Here is a 17872-nt window from a genome sequence, read left to right on the forward strand (position 1 = left end):
GTTGTTAGTCCTGAGGTTACAACATGCATCCCTAACTTACTATGATCTAATAAAAATATTACATTTAATAATTCTAGAACAATAGAATATTATAATTCCATGTATGCCCATTCTGACTGACTTATAGGATCATTTTCCTTCTGCCTAAAGAAATGCCTTGTTGTATTGTTTTTAGTAAAAATGTGCTGGTGAGAAACTCTCTCAATTTCTATGCGCCTAAGGTATTTTTTTTTATTACATCTTAACTTTAGGAGTATGTTTTCAATGGGTACAGAATGTTAGGCTGGCATCTTTAAATGGTGATGTCCTTAAAGCTTAAGGAGAAATATTTTTTATATGGCTTCTGACCAATTCATTCTCTCCTCTTCTGGAATTCTAATCATATATGGGACAGATCTTTTAACCAGATCCCCAGTGTGTTTTATGCTCTCTTCTGCTCTAATCTATTCTATTTTTCTCCTCTCTCTGTATTTCAGGTTGGACATTTTCTATATACTTGCCTTCTAGTTCATAATACTATCATCTACTAAACCCAGTAAGTTTGTAAACACATCCGCTGGGTTCTTACTGACAAATATTTCTTTAGTTCTACAATTCTCTCTCTCTCTCTCTCTCTCTCTCTCTCTAACACACACACATATACACACACTCCTCCAGGGTAATTCTTTACCTTCTTACCTCTTTTGTTCTTTTTCTTCCTTCTATATTCCTAAACATAATAAAATCTTTGTCTGCTAACTCCAATGACTGGATCGCCTCTGTTTCTGCTTTCTATTGTTTCTGTTTTCTCTTGGTTTGGAATCAAATTGTCCTGTCTCTTCATATACTTAGTAATTTTTTATTGAATGCTGATTCACAGAGGTTCCAGATGATGGGAGGACTGACTCCTTGTGCTGGGCAGACAGAACAGAAGGTAAGTTATATTAATCCAATAAGGAACTAAAAGGGAGAGAGAGGCTGTGCTGTGGATCTGAGAAGCTTCAATCTACTTCTTGTAGATCCTAAGACCTGATTCTACAACTCTCAACTGAGAGTATGGCTGATCTTTGACACTCCAGTCTCAAAAGATGGCTTGGCCTTCCAGGCATTTCCTGCTTAGTTTCCACCATTCACAGCTGTAAAATTTGACCTTTATCTTGAAGGGGAGCCCAACTGTGTGTTTCAGCACCCCTCCCTCCCAAGTTTCCTATTTTGTCACTACAACCCATGAAACATGGATCCTTTACAACCTGGGTTCTCAGTGTCTAGCTGAGACTTACTTGGCAGGTGCCCCCAAGCAAAAAGAGTCAATTTACCATGCCCTTCAGGGCTTTCAACTCTCCTCAGTGATGTTCTTAAGCTATCCCCTCCCCTCACACTTCGAACTTCCAAGGTAGGACTGTCTCCCAGGCACTTCAAAACTCGGGAATTTTTATTCTGCTTTTCAGAGGCTTCCAGCTTAGCTCTCTAATATCAGGTCCAGAAGAGAGTAGATGAACCACTGGTTCTTGGTTCCTGGACCCACTCAGGTCTCCAATTTTGTAGCTTCCCTGAGCAACATTCAAACACTCTGCAGCTCTCCGTCCCCAAGCAATTTTTCAGGATTATAACTTCTAAACAATGCTTCAAGGCTCAAGCAAAAAGACTGACTATGTTTTTTTAAAACACAGTTAAATTCAGACTGCATTAACCAATTCCTCAACTGTCTCAGACTCATTTTACTATGCATAATATGCTAATGTTTATGCATGTTCAATAAGTTGTTTTTGTTTTTGTTTTTTTAACCTTTAATGGCCTTTTCTTGAGTAGGTATTCCAAAACATGCTTTTGGGTGTTGAGCTTAACATGTCATGAACAAAGCTAACAAATCTAATTTTATTGTATGTCATGAACAAAGCTAACAAATCTAATTTTATCATAAAGCAAAAGAACCAACAAAACACAGCACTAACTGAAAAATAAACATAAATTTTGATCACTACAGAATTCATGAAGAAAACTTAACTATAGTTTAACCAAAAAAAAAAAAAGAAGAAGAAGAAGAAGCAGGAAGCAGCCTCACTTTTAATGAGGTTTAGCTCTAGGGTCCTCTTCTTTAAAGTCATCTCCAAACCCTAGAAAGATGCCACATACCAAAACTTTTCTTTGATACATGAAAGGAAAACAGAAGATTATCATGGTCAGCAATGAAGAGAGTCACAGAACCCAAAGTAATCAAGAAAAGGCAAGCTGACTTTCACTGTCCTAACTAGAGGGTCATCAACTAGAAAAATAACATGATGAAGGCACCCCAACACAAGACTAAAAGGATGAGGCCAGCAACTCAGTGGTTTGATGAATCACCTTTCCATTCAGGAGCAGTCTCTAGTGTCCTCTTTCATCTTTTCCAGCAGTAAGTAAAGGGCCCCAAGGAACTAGGATCTACATTCCGGATCACACCAAGATGCAATCAGTAGATTTAATAAAGGAGGGAGGGGGCATAGCCCACAAGCAAAGTTATGTAGAGGTAAATATAAATAATTTCCCCCTTCTTTCTTCTTCTCTCTTCACTTTACCTTCACAATTAAGCGTGGAGTGTTGTTATATTTGTGTTTTACCATAAGCTGCTCCAAATTCTGTTTGGATGTATAAAGTATATAAAAATGTTAATATAGTTTAAAACTACTCACCCCAACCATTTAACAGTACTCCCCACTGCAGCATAACAAAACATTATATCCCCATAGAAAAGCACCATTCACCCTATAACTACAAACCCCAAGAATAAATGGGGGGTATGGCTGCAAAAAAGAAGCCCACTCTGGGGCAAAGGCTATCAGCTCCAGTTTAACCATAATTTGGAATATTTGGCTACTTGAAAGAAAACCCTGTGTTTGACCTGATTTGAGAAAGCCTAAAGAGGCATGACTCTCCTGCAGTTATGAGTAGTTCAACCTAAAAATACTGCTCTTAATGATGGAAACTAAAAAGACTAAGAATATTGTAGAAGCCATCCATAACCATTTCAAGTGTCTAAATGATGTCAAGTGAGTCTACAGAACATTTACTATCTGAAGTCTTCCAATAAATTATAAAATAATCTTTACCTAAACATACCCTACGCTATACTCTAAGAGTAGCAGTAGCTGCAGATCTTTTTCACATGACTAACTTAAGAAACAGCAAAGCTATTCTTAAAAAATGATATAAAATACACTAGGTCTTAGAATTCACTTGCTATAACAGTAAATCAAGAAAAAGTAAGACATGCCACATTATCTCAACTTTAGTACATAAGACCATCACACAAAAACAGCTTAGTCTTCCTTATAGACCACAATGGAAACAGATGCACTTGGGTTTATTAATATGAAAGCTCTCAGTTATAACCAAGTAAATGAGAACTGAACTATATTCCTGAGAAGGGACTATCAAGAGTTTGCTTAGATGGAAAACTAAAAGCAGACGGAATCTCACAACATAACACTCAAACTGTGATTCACAGTACAAAGACTATGTAGAGAGGGTTGTTTTGGGGTTTTGTTATGTTTCTGTTTTTGTTTTTGACTTTGTTTTGTTTTTTAAATAATCCATCTCCACCTCTTTTGGAAAGGAGACAAATGAAAATGCAGCCAACCCATTTAGTTGATTCTATTAAACCTTGCTTATCGAACCATAACCCATAAGTAGTTAAAAACACAGGTGACCTCAACAACCTGATATGCTCTCATTTGCACTACTCCATTACTTTCACAGCTCAACCCAAGCAGGATGCATGAAGAACACAGTTCCATAATATTTTAAACAAAGAACTATGGGAGGGAAAAACCCTCAAGTGATTGGTTTCCTTGAGCATTAAGCTGTGTATATAACATGTGTTTCTGTCACAGCATAAGTTTCGAAGTTTTCAATCAGTTGAAAATGCTCACAAAGCTTGAAATTTCAAGACAATTCCTTGCAAACTGCCAACGAATCTGGTCCACAGGTTTAAGGAAATGACACTCTATCAACACTATATTCATACCTTGCAGACTGTATCCACATCCCAAGGTAGTATAGTCCTCAGATCAATGACTTCACAAGACACTCCCAGCTTCTCTTGAGCCATGGAAGCTACCTCTCGGATCACATGAACCTGAAATAAAAATAGCAGAAAATAACTACAGAGATTTAGACCCAAAAAGTCAGACGAATTCTGACATCATTAACAGAAAGAGTCTCTAAAGTCAGAGGAACTTATTAGCAATGGAGAATTAAATTTGTTTTAGATATGTTGAACCCCGTATTTCCCCAAAGTAATCAAACACAGATGTCCGGAAAACAGTTGGAAAGATATCCTTAATTTCAGGAAAGGAAAGCGGTCATTAATAGAGACACTGATTGTAAAGATACCAGCACACAGAAAGTGAAGTTAGAGGAGCAGGTTGAGTTTCTAGTGAAAGCTGTGGAAGGAGAAGTAAGGGGCGGAACTCATGGGACCCTGAAGAGGACCAACATTTATGGGGAAAATGGAGAAGGAGGAACTCACTTGAAGAAGAAAAGGAAAAAAAAGGAGGAGAAGGGGAAGGAGGAGGAGGAAAGGAAGGAGGAGAAAAAGGAGGAGGAGAAGAGGAGGAAGAAGAGGAAGAGGAGGAAGAGGAAGAAGAAGAGGAAGAGGAAGAGGAAGAAGCAGCAGCAGCCCCAGCAGCAGAGGAGGAGGAAGAAGAAGAGGAGGTGCCTGGGTGGCTCAGTCAATTAAGTCACTAACTCTTAATTTGAGCTCAGGTCATGACCTCAGGGTCATGAGATTGAGCCCTGAGTCAGGCTCCACACCTAGTGTGGAACCACTTGCGCAGGGTAAGAGAGGAAAGAAAAGGAAGGAAGGGAGGGAGGAAAAAGAAAAATCAGGAGACAATGTATCCCAGAAACCAAAGAAGAAAGGTTTTCATGGAAACAGTAGTCTGTGTCATACAGTGTAGCGATATGGGATAAGGGTTGATTTAAAAATTAGAAAATTAGTGGGGCGCCTGAGTGGCTCAGTGGGTTGAGCCTCTGCCTTGGGCTTGCGTCATGGTCTCAGGGTCCTGGGATCGAGCCCCACATCGGGCTCTCTGCTCAGCGGGGAGCCTGCTTCTACCTCTCTCTCTCTCTCTGCCTGCCTCTCTGCCTACTTGTGATCTCTGTCTGCCAAGTAAATAAATAAAATCTTAAAAAAAAAATAAAAATTAGAAAATTAGTAATGTTAGCATTAATAGTTTTAGTAAACCAGTGGGGACAGAACTCATAGGTATAAGAACATAAGGAAGTTAAGGAATTAAATACAGGTAGTAGAAAATAGTCATTCAAGTTTAGTGATAAAAGAAAGGAGGAAATACACTGGTATTTAAGGGGAAAGTAGGGTAAAGAATAGGTACTTTTTAGAGAGGGAAGAAATATACACCCTTTTAATAAAAGGAACATTGAAAGGAGAAATGCATTAGAGGGATGGGGCCACTCGTAAGTTACAGCCCTAGAAAAGGCAAAATGGAATCTGAAAGATCTGCAGAGGGAGCTATGAAAACCACAGGACAAAAGAGAAAGAGGAGTAAAGGACTGGCAGCAGACACGGAAGGTGTGAGGAAAAGGTAAGTTATAGGACACAGCATCTAATATACTAACTTCCCTATTACAAAGAGGCGAAGATGCACACTGAGTGACAGAGATAAAGGTAAGAATTTTTCCCACTGGCGGTAAGAAACCAGGAGAGCTACCTCTCCATGCCAAAAATCAAGTGGAAAAGAGAGTCAGAGGGTATAGACTAAATGCTGTACACGTTTTCTAAAATAAGTACTTCTTTCACACAGAAAAAAAGAAAAATGGACCATTTGTTTAGAAGAAGGAGATAGAGAAGAGGTAGACATCTCCGGCCAGAGAGGAGTCTGGAGGCAGAATGACGTGATAACAAGCACTGGGGAAACTAAGGCAGATCAGTACCGAGGTTCACTGGAACACAGGAAGGTACAGAATTTTGAAGCTGGACTCCTGGCTGGTGTACATAGCTGAGCAAGCATCCCAAGAGATGGCAGCAGATGTGATGAAAAAGACAGAAGTCAAGCACAGAAACAAGTATGAGAACATATAATGCATGCTTCAGAAGAAACAATTTCCCATGAGTACATTTCTATCAACTCAACAGATTTGTAAGCTTCACCACATGCATATATATTTTAATATAACTGAACAGGCACCTCACCCTCAACCAGAAGTCAGTACCAGATACAGATGTAGCACTAACAAGACTTAAATTTGACCTATAAGAAAACAACACTTTGGATTTTTATAGTATCAGGATTAAAAACGAGAGCTTCCAAGCACAACATGGACATCATCAGTTCTTAGAAATGTTACCGACCTGAGTGCCCCAGGCAACTAGAGTCACGTCACTCCCTTCCTGAATGACTTCGGCCTGGGACAGGGGAATGTTGTATGGTTCTACAGGAACCTGTTCAACTGAATATAGAACAGGGAAAAAAATAAAAATTTATTTTTTCTCATGTGGCGCTTGTGCATAAGAGAATATAAGAATTTCACTGTGGCAAGCTTTCTTTTATTTTTCTCCCAAATTCCGTAAGTTACTTAAAACAGAAATAGCATTTATTATATGGCTCTATGACAATACTACACATATGAAAAAGTCACATGTAAATGTAGAAAATATATCAGCTACCCTGGCACAGAAGAAGGACTTTGGGTAAAAAACTAAGAAAATCTTACAGTAAGGGCTTTGGTTGACAACATACCAATATTGGTTCATTAACTGTAACGAATATGCCATACTACTCTAAGAGGTTAATGATACAGAAAACTGAGTGCAGGGTATATAGAAACTCTCCTGTACTAGCCTATCCTCGCACTTTTTCTGTGAATCTAAAACTGTTCTAAAACAATAAAGTTAAAAATTTTTACCATGTTTCCACTAAAACTTGATCAGACTGAATTAAGTTCTCAGACAAGTTTTCTACCAAGAAGTTGATGTAGGGGGGCGCCTGGGTGGCTCAGTGGGTTAAAGCCTCTGCTTTCGGCTCAGGTCATGATCCCAGGGTCCTGGGATCGAGCCCCGCATCGGGCTCTCTGCTCGGCAGGGAGCCTGCTTCCTCCTCTCTCTCTGCCTACTTGTGATCCCTGTCTGTCAAATAAATAAATAAAATCTTTAAAAAAAAAAGAAGAAGAAGAAGAAGTTGATGTAGGGGGGCCTGAAACACAAGACACACAGAGGAGGGCCAAATTTTTAAGTATATTTCATTTTTACACCATGCATCTACAAATACCTCATCAACTACCGCAGCTGACACCACCGTAAATTTCAAAGCTGAATCCTTTTGACCTCAAGAAGATACACTAGATCAGCTCCATTAGACCAAGGAAGAATAAGCCACTGGTAAGACTACTTCATGATTATTTTTGCCCAATCAAGTACATGCAATAGAAAGACTGAATTCCAGGGGAAATCATAAGGTGAATTTTTAAATGAAATTGAGTAAGAAGTTGATGGAATTGCTGCATTATGCTGGGAAGCCTTCTTAAATTCCCACCTGAGACCAGTCATACAGTAATTAATAGCGGTGGGGAGAAGTAATAGAAGTGGTTGGGGGGAAGAAAACAATCCCTTTTGTTAATTTTCTCTATAATCTTTTATCATTGTTGCATGGGTTTTTTTTTTTTTTTAATTTTTAAATTTTTTTTTTAATTCGATGAGCAAAGAAGGGCAAACTAAAAGGTCCCGTCTGTGCCCTAGTGAGTTGTCTGAACTCCACTGCCCAGAGTCCTCAATACCAACAACTTCCTGCGCGTCTGCAGGGGACAGCTTTCATGCTTTGTGCTATCCGGGCTTCTTAATCCTCTTCCTAAATTAGGGAAATGCCCCATATGATGAGGCAGGGCCCTTGGTCCACAAAAGAAGTAAGGACCCCATCTGCACTTTTCCAGGCTTCATTGCAGTGATGGCACAAAATGTGGGCTCTGCTGATCCGACACACCCAGGCCAAGAGCAGCAGCGATCCAGGATCCATCCTAGAGTACTGGTAAGAATGGAGGCTGATTCGGCTTTCAGGCTCAGTGGTGGCAACCATTCAAACTCTAGTTCCATGGCACTGTTAGCTGCTGGGGCATCTTTGCAAAACCAGTTACACAGTAGAATTCTGGGTACTGCTTCTAGACATAAGGCTTCTAAGCCCAGTTCTTAGGCACACCAAAGATTTCTGAGCTGTTCACTCCTTCAATACATCTTTCTGCTTATATGGGCCAGCGTTGGAGTTCTGCTTGAAAATTAAGACCCCCGACTAACTCAGTGTCTTTTCAGATGTTCATAATATTGAAGTATGCACATTCATAAACATAGGTGCATCTTTTTTTCCACATATATAATCACCCTGATCTAAAGGTCTTCTTATCAGCTCTCCTTTTTTCACTTGGCAATATATTTTGGTCATGTTTTCATGTCAAAACACATAGTTTTTAAAATCATTTGTAAGTATAATCTATCAAATTTAATAGCACTGTTATCAGTGATGAGGAAAATTCTATTTCTCTTTTTTTATTTCCAATCCAATAGCATTTCTATAACCACCCCAGAGACAGAAATGAATATTTTTTAGATCACAGATATGTTTAAATAATACACTAAAATCTACCCAACCACTCAAAGCAGATGACAAGCTAATTAACAAACCTGAGGCATAAGCTGCTTTAGAAAACTCATAAGCATTAAAAGCATTTTTTAAAGTTTTTGTATAACAAGTAAACTACGTTGAGCCTGATACTTCTATCTAAACCGGTGGGTAGGTCAATTTTTGTAAACAGTATCTTACTGGAACACAGCCATTCATTTACATATCATCTAAGGCTGTTTTTGCCCTACAACAGTAGAGCTGAGGAGTTGACAAAAGACAGCATGGTCTACAGGCTAAAATTCTACTACCTGTTCCTTTACAGAAAAAGTCTGCCACCCTCAATTCTAAACAGTGCTTTCAGAGGTTAATTCCAGCCCATTCATGGACAGCTTAAATCTAGTATTTGATGGACAGATGAACCAACAGATACACAGGCGGACAAAGGGACACACAAACAGGGAGACAAACATTCAACTGGAGTAGTACACTCTACATAGCAGTTCTCAGTTGCTAAACCAAAGCCATGGTCAACAACGATGCTCATGATATCCAACAAACATGGGAAAGGCAGCACATAAGCTCTTTGCCATCATCAAGTCTTCTTTCCTCTGGCAGCAAGATCTGCATGCCAACAGACAAGCCTTGAAGCCAGCACACCCTGTCTTGTCAGTGAGTCAGTCGTTGTCGTTCAAGAATCCTGTCTTTCCCGCCTTTTAAATCAGCTGCCAAGTGATTAGCAAATCCCTGGAACACACAGTTCTAATGGCTGGCACCCCAAAAGAAATGGGTTAGCATCCTGGCCCACTTCCTTTGAAAAGCTGCCAGTGAGTGACTAACTGCTTCATTGTATTAAATAAATTACCCAGAATAATAAGCCCTCATTACTTTAACACTTAATTAAGGAACAACATGGCAAACAAAGTGTTGTTCTCCATCAACAAGATCGTGTAGAGAATTAGATTCAAGAAGAGTCTCTTATTAAAAACACCCCCCCCAAAAAAAAAAAATCTACTAGATTTGCATAAATTTAATCCCTGAGAGCAGACGAATGAGAATATGTTTGTTTATTTGAACTTGGCAAACAGGTCACCCAGAGGGCAAGCCATAATTCACAGGTACTTTAGTTACACTAATTTAAAAGATACTTACTCCAAGAGATGGTTATTATTTCGAATGAGAACTCTTGCATTCCTACCCCATGACTATGTGCTTTTTGAAAGAGCACAGGTAAGAGAAGTAATAACAGAAAATTTCAGGAACCGAAGAGCCCCTATACAGTCCTATTACAGATTCCTGTTTTCATAGCAGTGGGACCAACTGAGGCCACTCCATTTCACCAAATGCTGATTACATCCCAGTCTCAGCACTAATGAGCATTCCAGACAAACCCTTGAGCATTGGACATATATTGACAAAAATGTGTCATCCGGAAAAATTAAGAAATCTTCCTAAGACCAAAATTTAAAAGATGCAATTTTTGGCTAAAATATCAGATCGGATTTTTTAAACATATTTTTTAAGTTCCACATATATGTGTCCCTTGTAGATGCACTTATATTCACGTTACTGTAGATGCACTTATATTCATATTACATGTGCACTTACAGACTCATGGCATTAAGGAGTTCATTCCTGGCCCCATTTTTATTTTCCATCCTTCCTCCTTCCTTTTTCCTTCTCATTTTGTCATTTGTTTGATTGAACACATTTTTAAAATAAAACAGTGGCCAAATGTATATGCTATGGACAATACACCTTTATTCATTTAATAGTTACTGCCTACCCAATATACGCAGGCATCATACAAGACACGAATATGAAACTGAAAGGGGCAGCCCCTGTCTTTGACAAGCACACACTCAACTGGGAGTTAGAAGGATAGACAGACATGATCGGCAAACAAAAACGTGATACAATAGCGGGAATAAACCACTCTAGGAAAACAGAGGGAAGCACCAACCTAGTTGTAAGGATCGAGGAAGATCACCACCAGGGAGGCCACAACTGAGAAGGGTCTTAGAGCTAACAAGGAAATGAAGAGGGTATTCCGCATAGAAAGAAAAATATATACAAAGAAATGGAGGTGTGACGTGTGTGTGCGCATCTGCAAACGTGTCAACACACATCGATGTGCTGTTTCAGGGAAGGGTGAAAGCTTTAAGTTACATACCCAAGTCCCTAGAAAAACCTTTTCAGTTCTTTCTGGCTTCATATATTAATAACACATGTAGAAAGAGTCTGCAAGAAAATAATAACTCACCCTTAATGATGCAAGTTTCCCTGTGAGGCACAATATTACCATTACCGAGATAATAGGGTCATTTCTCTGCCCTGGCACTAATCTACAGTAATGCCAGTTTCCTCACAAATGTGAAAGTTGGTGGGCTTTATTCATATTGCATTATACACGATGCAGTGATAAAACATAAATGTTCTTCTTAAAAAAAAATAGAGTGTATTTCTAAAATGTTTCTTCATGCTGCCTGGTTACTAACAACATTGGAAATCTTCATACTTGAGCAAGTATATCTCATTTGTCAGAATTTACAGTCTAATGGAGGAGAGTGGGCAAATCCACTCACCCAAAAACCCAATTCCCAGCCCTGTCTCTGCATCTGACTAATTTGGTGATCTCTGACAAAGCAATGTATTACTTTTCTTCCCTAGTATCCCATCTGTAAACTATGGAAAGCAGCATCTGTCTGTCTGTCTGCCACATCTAGGGACAGAACAAGGACATATTAATCACACTGTGGATATCCTTTCAGTTCTTAGGAAGAGGACAATTCTATATTTGAATTAATTCAAGGATAAAGTCATTAAAACTATAAAGAAAGTTCTCATTCTAGGGACATTTATTCTTACTCCTGTATAAAACTCCTGTTTTTTAGCCACCAACCAATCTCTCTATATTACAATTGTTATTTTCCAAATAATCTTTCAGATGAGGCTACCAGTTATGGTCATACTTTGATAATTTTCACTTCTACACCAATAATTTGTTTTGGTACTGATGTTAGAGATGAGAAACTATATGAACAAGAAAAATAAGTACAATTTCTTCTAGTTATTACTTTTAAATTATTCCCCAAACACAGTTGTATCCAATTTCCCCCTCACCTCTTCACGTCAAATTACTGAAAATTTAAAGATTAACCACTTATATTAGCAAGACCAAATCAATATACTGTTAACCATATTATTTGTCTATATAAGCTGTCATTATAATAGTTGTTATAATATTATTATCTAATGAAAAGATAAAATTACCTTTCAATAAAGAATAATTAAGTGCTAAGCTTTTCATATTATCTAAGCCATGGTGATTACAGGGAGCATGTGTGGACAGCATCAACGAATAGTTACAGATCGTGACAGATGAAAAAGACAAAGGAACAGTCTGTCCCAAAATCAAGGAGACTAAGAAGACAACAGTAAATGGAGACTCTGGATTGGATCCTGATCCAGAAAGACGACCTTAGTAGGACTACTGATGAAATTTGGATTAGGTGTCTGGAGGAGTTAACAGTATTGGCTCACTGGTAATTTCCTGGATTTGATCATTATTACTAGAGTTATTCATGAGGTTAATACCTACAGAAGATAAATGGGGAATACATAAAAATTCTTTGTACTCTTTTTGCAACATTTCCATTTAAACTTATTTCAAAATGCAAAGTTTAGCAAAACATTAACATTAAATTTTTTAAAAGGAGGCTGACCCATCTTAGTAAGTCTCCATGGATTCTGAGAAAATACAGTGTAATCTGATGGGCAAGTATGCAAAATTATGAATGTCACTAAACACCAAGTATGGGAAACTGAGCTAACTATGAGGCATGATAGAGGCACTGTAGGTTCATACTGCCTCGTGAAACAATCTCTGTCTTTTGAAATATCAGTACAAATAGAAAATGAGTTTATTAATAAGCTATCCAGTTGCAAAAGAAGTACAACCACATTTAGTATTGTGTACATTAACTTCATGTACCTGGGTGAACTTAACCAAAGTCTGACGATACAGAGACATAAAGATGGGAAGACATAAATTCATTATCTGTGCATGCCTGTCAGTTTTTTGCTGGAATCTCTTCACCACTAAATAAAAACCAGTAACCATCACACTGTCTAAATATAAACACAACATTCAAGTCAGAATCAGCAAGTATCTTGCATGTAACCAGGAGACTCGTCACACGGAGATACAAAAACATTTGAAACCTTACAATCATTGGTGTTATTGTTTTAGAAGGTCATGTTTTCTTATTGCTAAAATGCCACTGAAAAGTAACATCTATATTATTTTAAACTGAATGGTGACATTGAGAACATAGTGACAAACAATATTAGATGGGAAGGCCTGGACCCATTTCAACTCAAATGCACTCTAATTCTGGGGCGCCTGGGTGGTTCAGTGGGTTAAAGCCTCTGCCTTCGGCTCAGGTCATGATCCCAGGGTCCTGGGATCGAGCCCTGCATCGGGCTCTCTGCTGAGCAGGGAGCCTGCTTCCTCCTCTCTCTCTCTGCCTGCTTCTCTGCCTCCTTGTGATCTCTGTCAAATAAATAAATAAAATCTTTAAAAAAATAAAATAAAATAAATGCACTCTAATTCTTTTCTTGGTAATTAATTCATTTGCAAATCCCACATTCCTAATTTTTTGTGTGTGTAATGAGACAAATCAGGCTCCTTTTCAGACTAATTTGCAAACATAACACAAAAGCAACGGTATGATCAAGCAACCAACACATTCCTTACACAACTTCAAAATTAACCTCATTACATTTCCCTATCTCATTTAAGGTAACAAAAAAGCTTTGAGGCTGACAATATTGCATAATATGCATCAGTATCCTTAATTTATACACTAAAATTTAACCACTTTGTAATGTAACTTGTTCAATTTTTGCAATGACTTAGTATTTTTCCCTGTACTCTTTCAGTATGCAGCATTTAATATTTAATAAAAGTTCTCCCATATGCAATTTTACTAGCAACTGTCCCTCATTCATGTTTAATATATTATAATTTCTTTAGTAAATGTTTTCCAATGCATTTTCAATAGCAAGGAGCTATATATGAGTGAACTTCATTCATATAAATAGACTCTAACATGGTAAGCAGCAAAATGACAAAGAAAATAATTGAATGCTGAATTTAATGGCACTATTTTAAAGTAATTCTCTACCAGCACAGGGAGAGTTGAAAGGGGAAAAAAAAACCAACCTACAAAAAGAATTATGTCAAGACAGAAAATGAAAACGTTAATTCACTGTGAACTGTAAGATATACCATCATTTTATGAACCACCAGGAATGAGAAAACTGCTCATTAAACTGGAAGTGTTGAGAATTTTACACTGTTTACAATTATTTTTTTATCAAAAGAAAGAAGTTCAGGCTTAATCAGGCATGGGTTTTATTATATATCACCCTTCTATTCTAAAGATGTAACAAAATACAAGCAAAATAAATTGGTTAAGCTATTCCTAAAAGTATTTGACCTTTAGAAACTAATTCTTCTCATTCGGCTTTTGACTTATAATCATCAGTGTCCATGTTTCTCCACAGAAGAGCATTTCTGTGTCAGCAAGCACATCAGTGAAGCAGCACTTTATCAATGAATCCATAGGAGAATTATAAGATTGGTGCTGGGCTCTCAAGCTAGCTCAGTATTTAGAAACAGCCTATTTCTGATTCATGCTTCCAAAGACTGTTAAATTATGATTCTTCACTTTGCCTGACCTTCTACCCATCACAACCATTTGGAACCTCATTGTTAAAGAATAGTTCTCTAACATCTGTGGAATTTAATCTAAGCTACGGATCTAAAAGCTATTCTTTTTTTTTTTAAATCTATTTCATGTAGGCATGGCTGCTGATGGATGACTTTGATATTTGTACCTGAGTAGGTAACAGCAATTACTGGCCACTGGATACGATGGTTGCAAGATGACATTGTTTTTAAGCCATATTCTAATTTCAGAGATGTTAAAATTTGAGAGGTGATGGAAATCTCAGAACCAATAAAATATGGTACCTTAAAATGGGTAGATGACTTATAAACATTAAAGTATTATTACAGATTATTTTCCATAAATACAATATGACCCATGAGGAGCTACAATTCCTACTAGACACCAAGCATTAGCTGCTCTGCACCAAATTCCTACATGTAGAGAGTAAACAGAAAAAGGCAAATTTGGCACGGGGCACATCGGCAAAAGAAACTAAGAATGGCACAGGGAAACGAGGTGATGTGTGTCATACTGTAAAATTCATCACTGCATTATCTAACACTGAACAACAGCTGTTGGCTTCAGGAATCAGAATCCAATCAGGAAAAGAGAAACTTCTCTAGAAGAATTGAATTCAGGAGATCTGTTACAAAGATGCTAGAAGGGCCAAGTTGCATGGAAACATAATGTAACCTGGAGGCCAGGGAGCAGCTAACAGCCCCGGGCTACTCTCAGTCATCCACAGGAGCCACTTATGGTGCTGGAATCACCATGAGCTGCCACAGAGCAGGCCAGAATCCACCGAAGGCCCCGTATCACCAACGCCTCGGAGCAATGGCAGCGGGAGCACCGCCTGCTCCACTACCGCCACAGTCCCACAACGGCTCCTTTCTTCCCCCTTCATCCCACCTTCTAAACCATTCCAAAGTGCTCTCTGTTGACAGAAACTAGTTGGAAATAAGGCAGAAGATCAAGAAAATGCACTTTTCTTATTTTCAATCCCAGGATTACAAAGGAAAACACAGAAGGGCAAGTGTGAGGATGAGAGGCAATGGACAAACAGAGCACAGATTTACATTACAAGGAGCATTTAAGAGAAGAAAAGGTCACCTTTGACGAGAAATAAAGGGAATCCCAATATGTTAATAATCAAAAAAGCTAATGTTTGGAGCCCATCCTGTACCTGATGCTGTTTGGAGCCTTTTTATGTATCACCTCATTTCATCCCCACAGCTCAATACAAATGATATTAGATTTATTCCAGTTCTACAGATAAAGAAACTGAGGCAGAGAGACATGAAATACCTCAGTGAAGTTATAAGACAGGGAGTGGTAACTCACAACCACCATGTTATACTGTATAGAAATCTGCCCAAAGTGGATTTCAGTAGCAATATCAAGTATGAACATCCCTCAAGGTTGATCCTCACCATATGCCTTAAAAATCAAGAGCAACCAATTGTATATTTTTAAAAAGGCAACACTCTGTTTTTAATATTTAAACATGTGGCACACATAATCTTTAGAATAAATAATTGCTATTTTCCTACAGACCAACCAAAGTATTAAATCTAGATTCCTCATTGACCTCCAGCAACTCACTCCCATTTTCTCAAATTAATTTTTTAGACAGTAAATGGGCTTTATATTTCATAAAGCAAATATTCTTTAAAATCTCCACATACATATCACCCAGTATCAGCCTCTGTGTGTTGCACTGTCACTCCTCCATTAGAAATCTATATTTTTCTTCTATTTAAATCCCTTCATATCAAATTATGGATTAAAACTACCTAATTATGAAGGACTCCAGGCATATTTATATAGCCAGAAATTATGACTTGTAGTCTAGTGGTTTAAATAAAATACAATTTATTTAATAAAATATTAAATAAATAATCATTTCATAACCCCAAGCTATACCTAGTGCTTGAGATAAAAAAGGATAAATTAGTAGAATCCACAAATTCAACAATAACACTGAGGAATGCTAAGAGTATTGATAAGATGAATAAATAATTTCAAGTTACTGAGAAAATTTTCCCAGCTGTAATTTTTATAAACCTGACCACTTTATTTCTATTTGTGAAGAGTAAAACTATGTGAAAAATACTAAATATAACCCTAATGGTCTTAAAAATTTTGTATTTACTACCTATCTAACCTGTAAGTAGAGAATTTATAGATCTTTAATTTTTGCTCAACACACACTTGCATACATTGAAGATGAAAACTCTGAAAGAGCCTTTTGTGTGCCTTTTATTTCAAATTTGAAATTCTTTAGATCAACTATGAAACTATCAGCTAAAAACACCCCATCTGTTAATCAACAGATCAAATTTGGCGGTGTTAATATGACTATCTATATACTAGGTCATTGACAACTGGGTCTACAAGGGGAGGTTTAATTGGAAATTTTCTGTTTTAACTTTCTTCATAAAGGACACTGTTTATCATACGTAAGTCAATCTCTGACTTTTAAGCATTAGCCTTTGTACACATTTTGGGAAACACATTAGGAACTGCCTGTAATCAAAAGAAGACGACTCTGGCTTGACCTAACATGATACAGTGGACACCCAAATATACTAGGGTAGGTTGTAAATAATCCTAAATAATCTATAAGAGCCCCTGAAGATTAAGCATGTCCTAGAGTGGAGGCCTTCATATGACCATAGACCCAGCAACTGTTTCTTCTCACCTTCTTGCTAAATGTGAATTGCCCAACCAAAAGATTCTAAACCACAAGATCAATGACTCCCTCTTCACAAAATCATTTTGGACCAACTGTTCCTGAAACTGGCTGAATGCTGGCTGATCTCTCTTACTAAAGCTCTATGAAATATTTACCTTTCTCTCGCTCCTGAATTTGAACAACTCGAGTTGTGCTCATGGCTCATGTAATTTAGATTTATGCTTAAGGGTGTTAATATTAAAATAAATCCATTGGAGATTTTTAAAATAATGCAGAAACATCCTTTAATCCACTACTAACATTTATCAAGCATTAGTTATCATTCAAGCAGTATTATAAATGGTTTACATGTATTAATATATTTAATCAAATGATACAAGGAAAGAAAAGTTTAATACTACTAAATTTGAAAATCCAGAGAAAAAAATGTATTATACAAAGATATAAATGACCAACATTTATTCAAGAATAAGTAGTAGTCTAGGGGTGCCTGGGTGGCTCAGTCAGTTAAGCGTCTGCCTTCTGCTCAGGCCATGATCTCAGAGTCCTGGGATCAAGCCCCACATTGGGCTCCCTGCTCATTGGGGAGTCTGCTACTCCCTCTGCCCCTCACCCATCTCATGGTCTCTCTCTTTTTCTCAAGTAAATAAATAAAAAATCCTAAAAAAAAAAAGTAGTAGTCTAACAATCATAAAAGATACTAAAAAGAAAATCAAAGATGCGTCCTCAAAGTCATAAGAACCAGAAAGCTTTATGAGCAAATTATATTAAACCTTATAGAACAGATAAGTTTTAGTTATTCAGTCCAGTCTGGAGCACAGAAAAAGAAAGCATGCCAGTTAATTCTACAGGACTAG

At 37.6% G+C, this 17872-nt stretch overlaps 1 protein-coding gene across 3 annotated transcripts in view; it reads right to left on the reverse strand.

Annotated features, from left to right (window-relative positions):
* Positions 1-17872, reverse strand: part of BCKDHB (branched chain keto acid dehydrogenase E1 subunit beta) — a 216324-nt gene that overhangs the window by 138512 nt on the left and 59940 nt on the right. Inside the window, exons 7-9 of one of the 3 annotated variants that reach the window (XR_004284879.1) lie at positions 6329-6426; positions 3983-4093; positions 679-893 (exon numbers count right to left, since the gene is read on the reverse strand). Coding sequence is in view for 2 of the 3 variants with exons in the window: in XM_032339193.1 (XP_032195084.1) it covers positions 2526-2594; positions 3983-4093; positions 6329-6426 (278 nt within the window). In the remaining variant the exon portion in view is untranslated. Of the gene's footprint in view, positions 1-678; positions 894-2274; positions 2595-3982; positions 4094-6328; positions 6427-17872 lie in introns of those variants that run through there. The other 2 variants (XM_032339193.1, XM_032339191.1) reach the window with 2 other exon arrangements.

Source organism: Mustela erminea, chromosome 4 (assembly GCF_009829155.1).
Source record: "Mustela erminea isolate mMusErm1 chromosome 4, mMusErm1.Pri, whole genome shotgun sequence".
NCBI classification, from domain to species: Eukaryota; Metazoa; Chordata; class Mammalia; order Carnivora; family Mustelidae; genus Mustela; species Mustela erminea.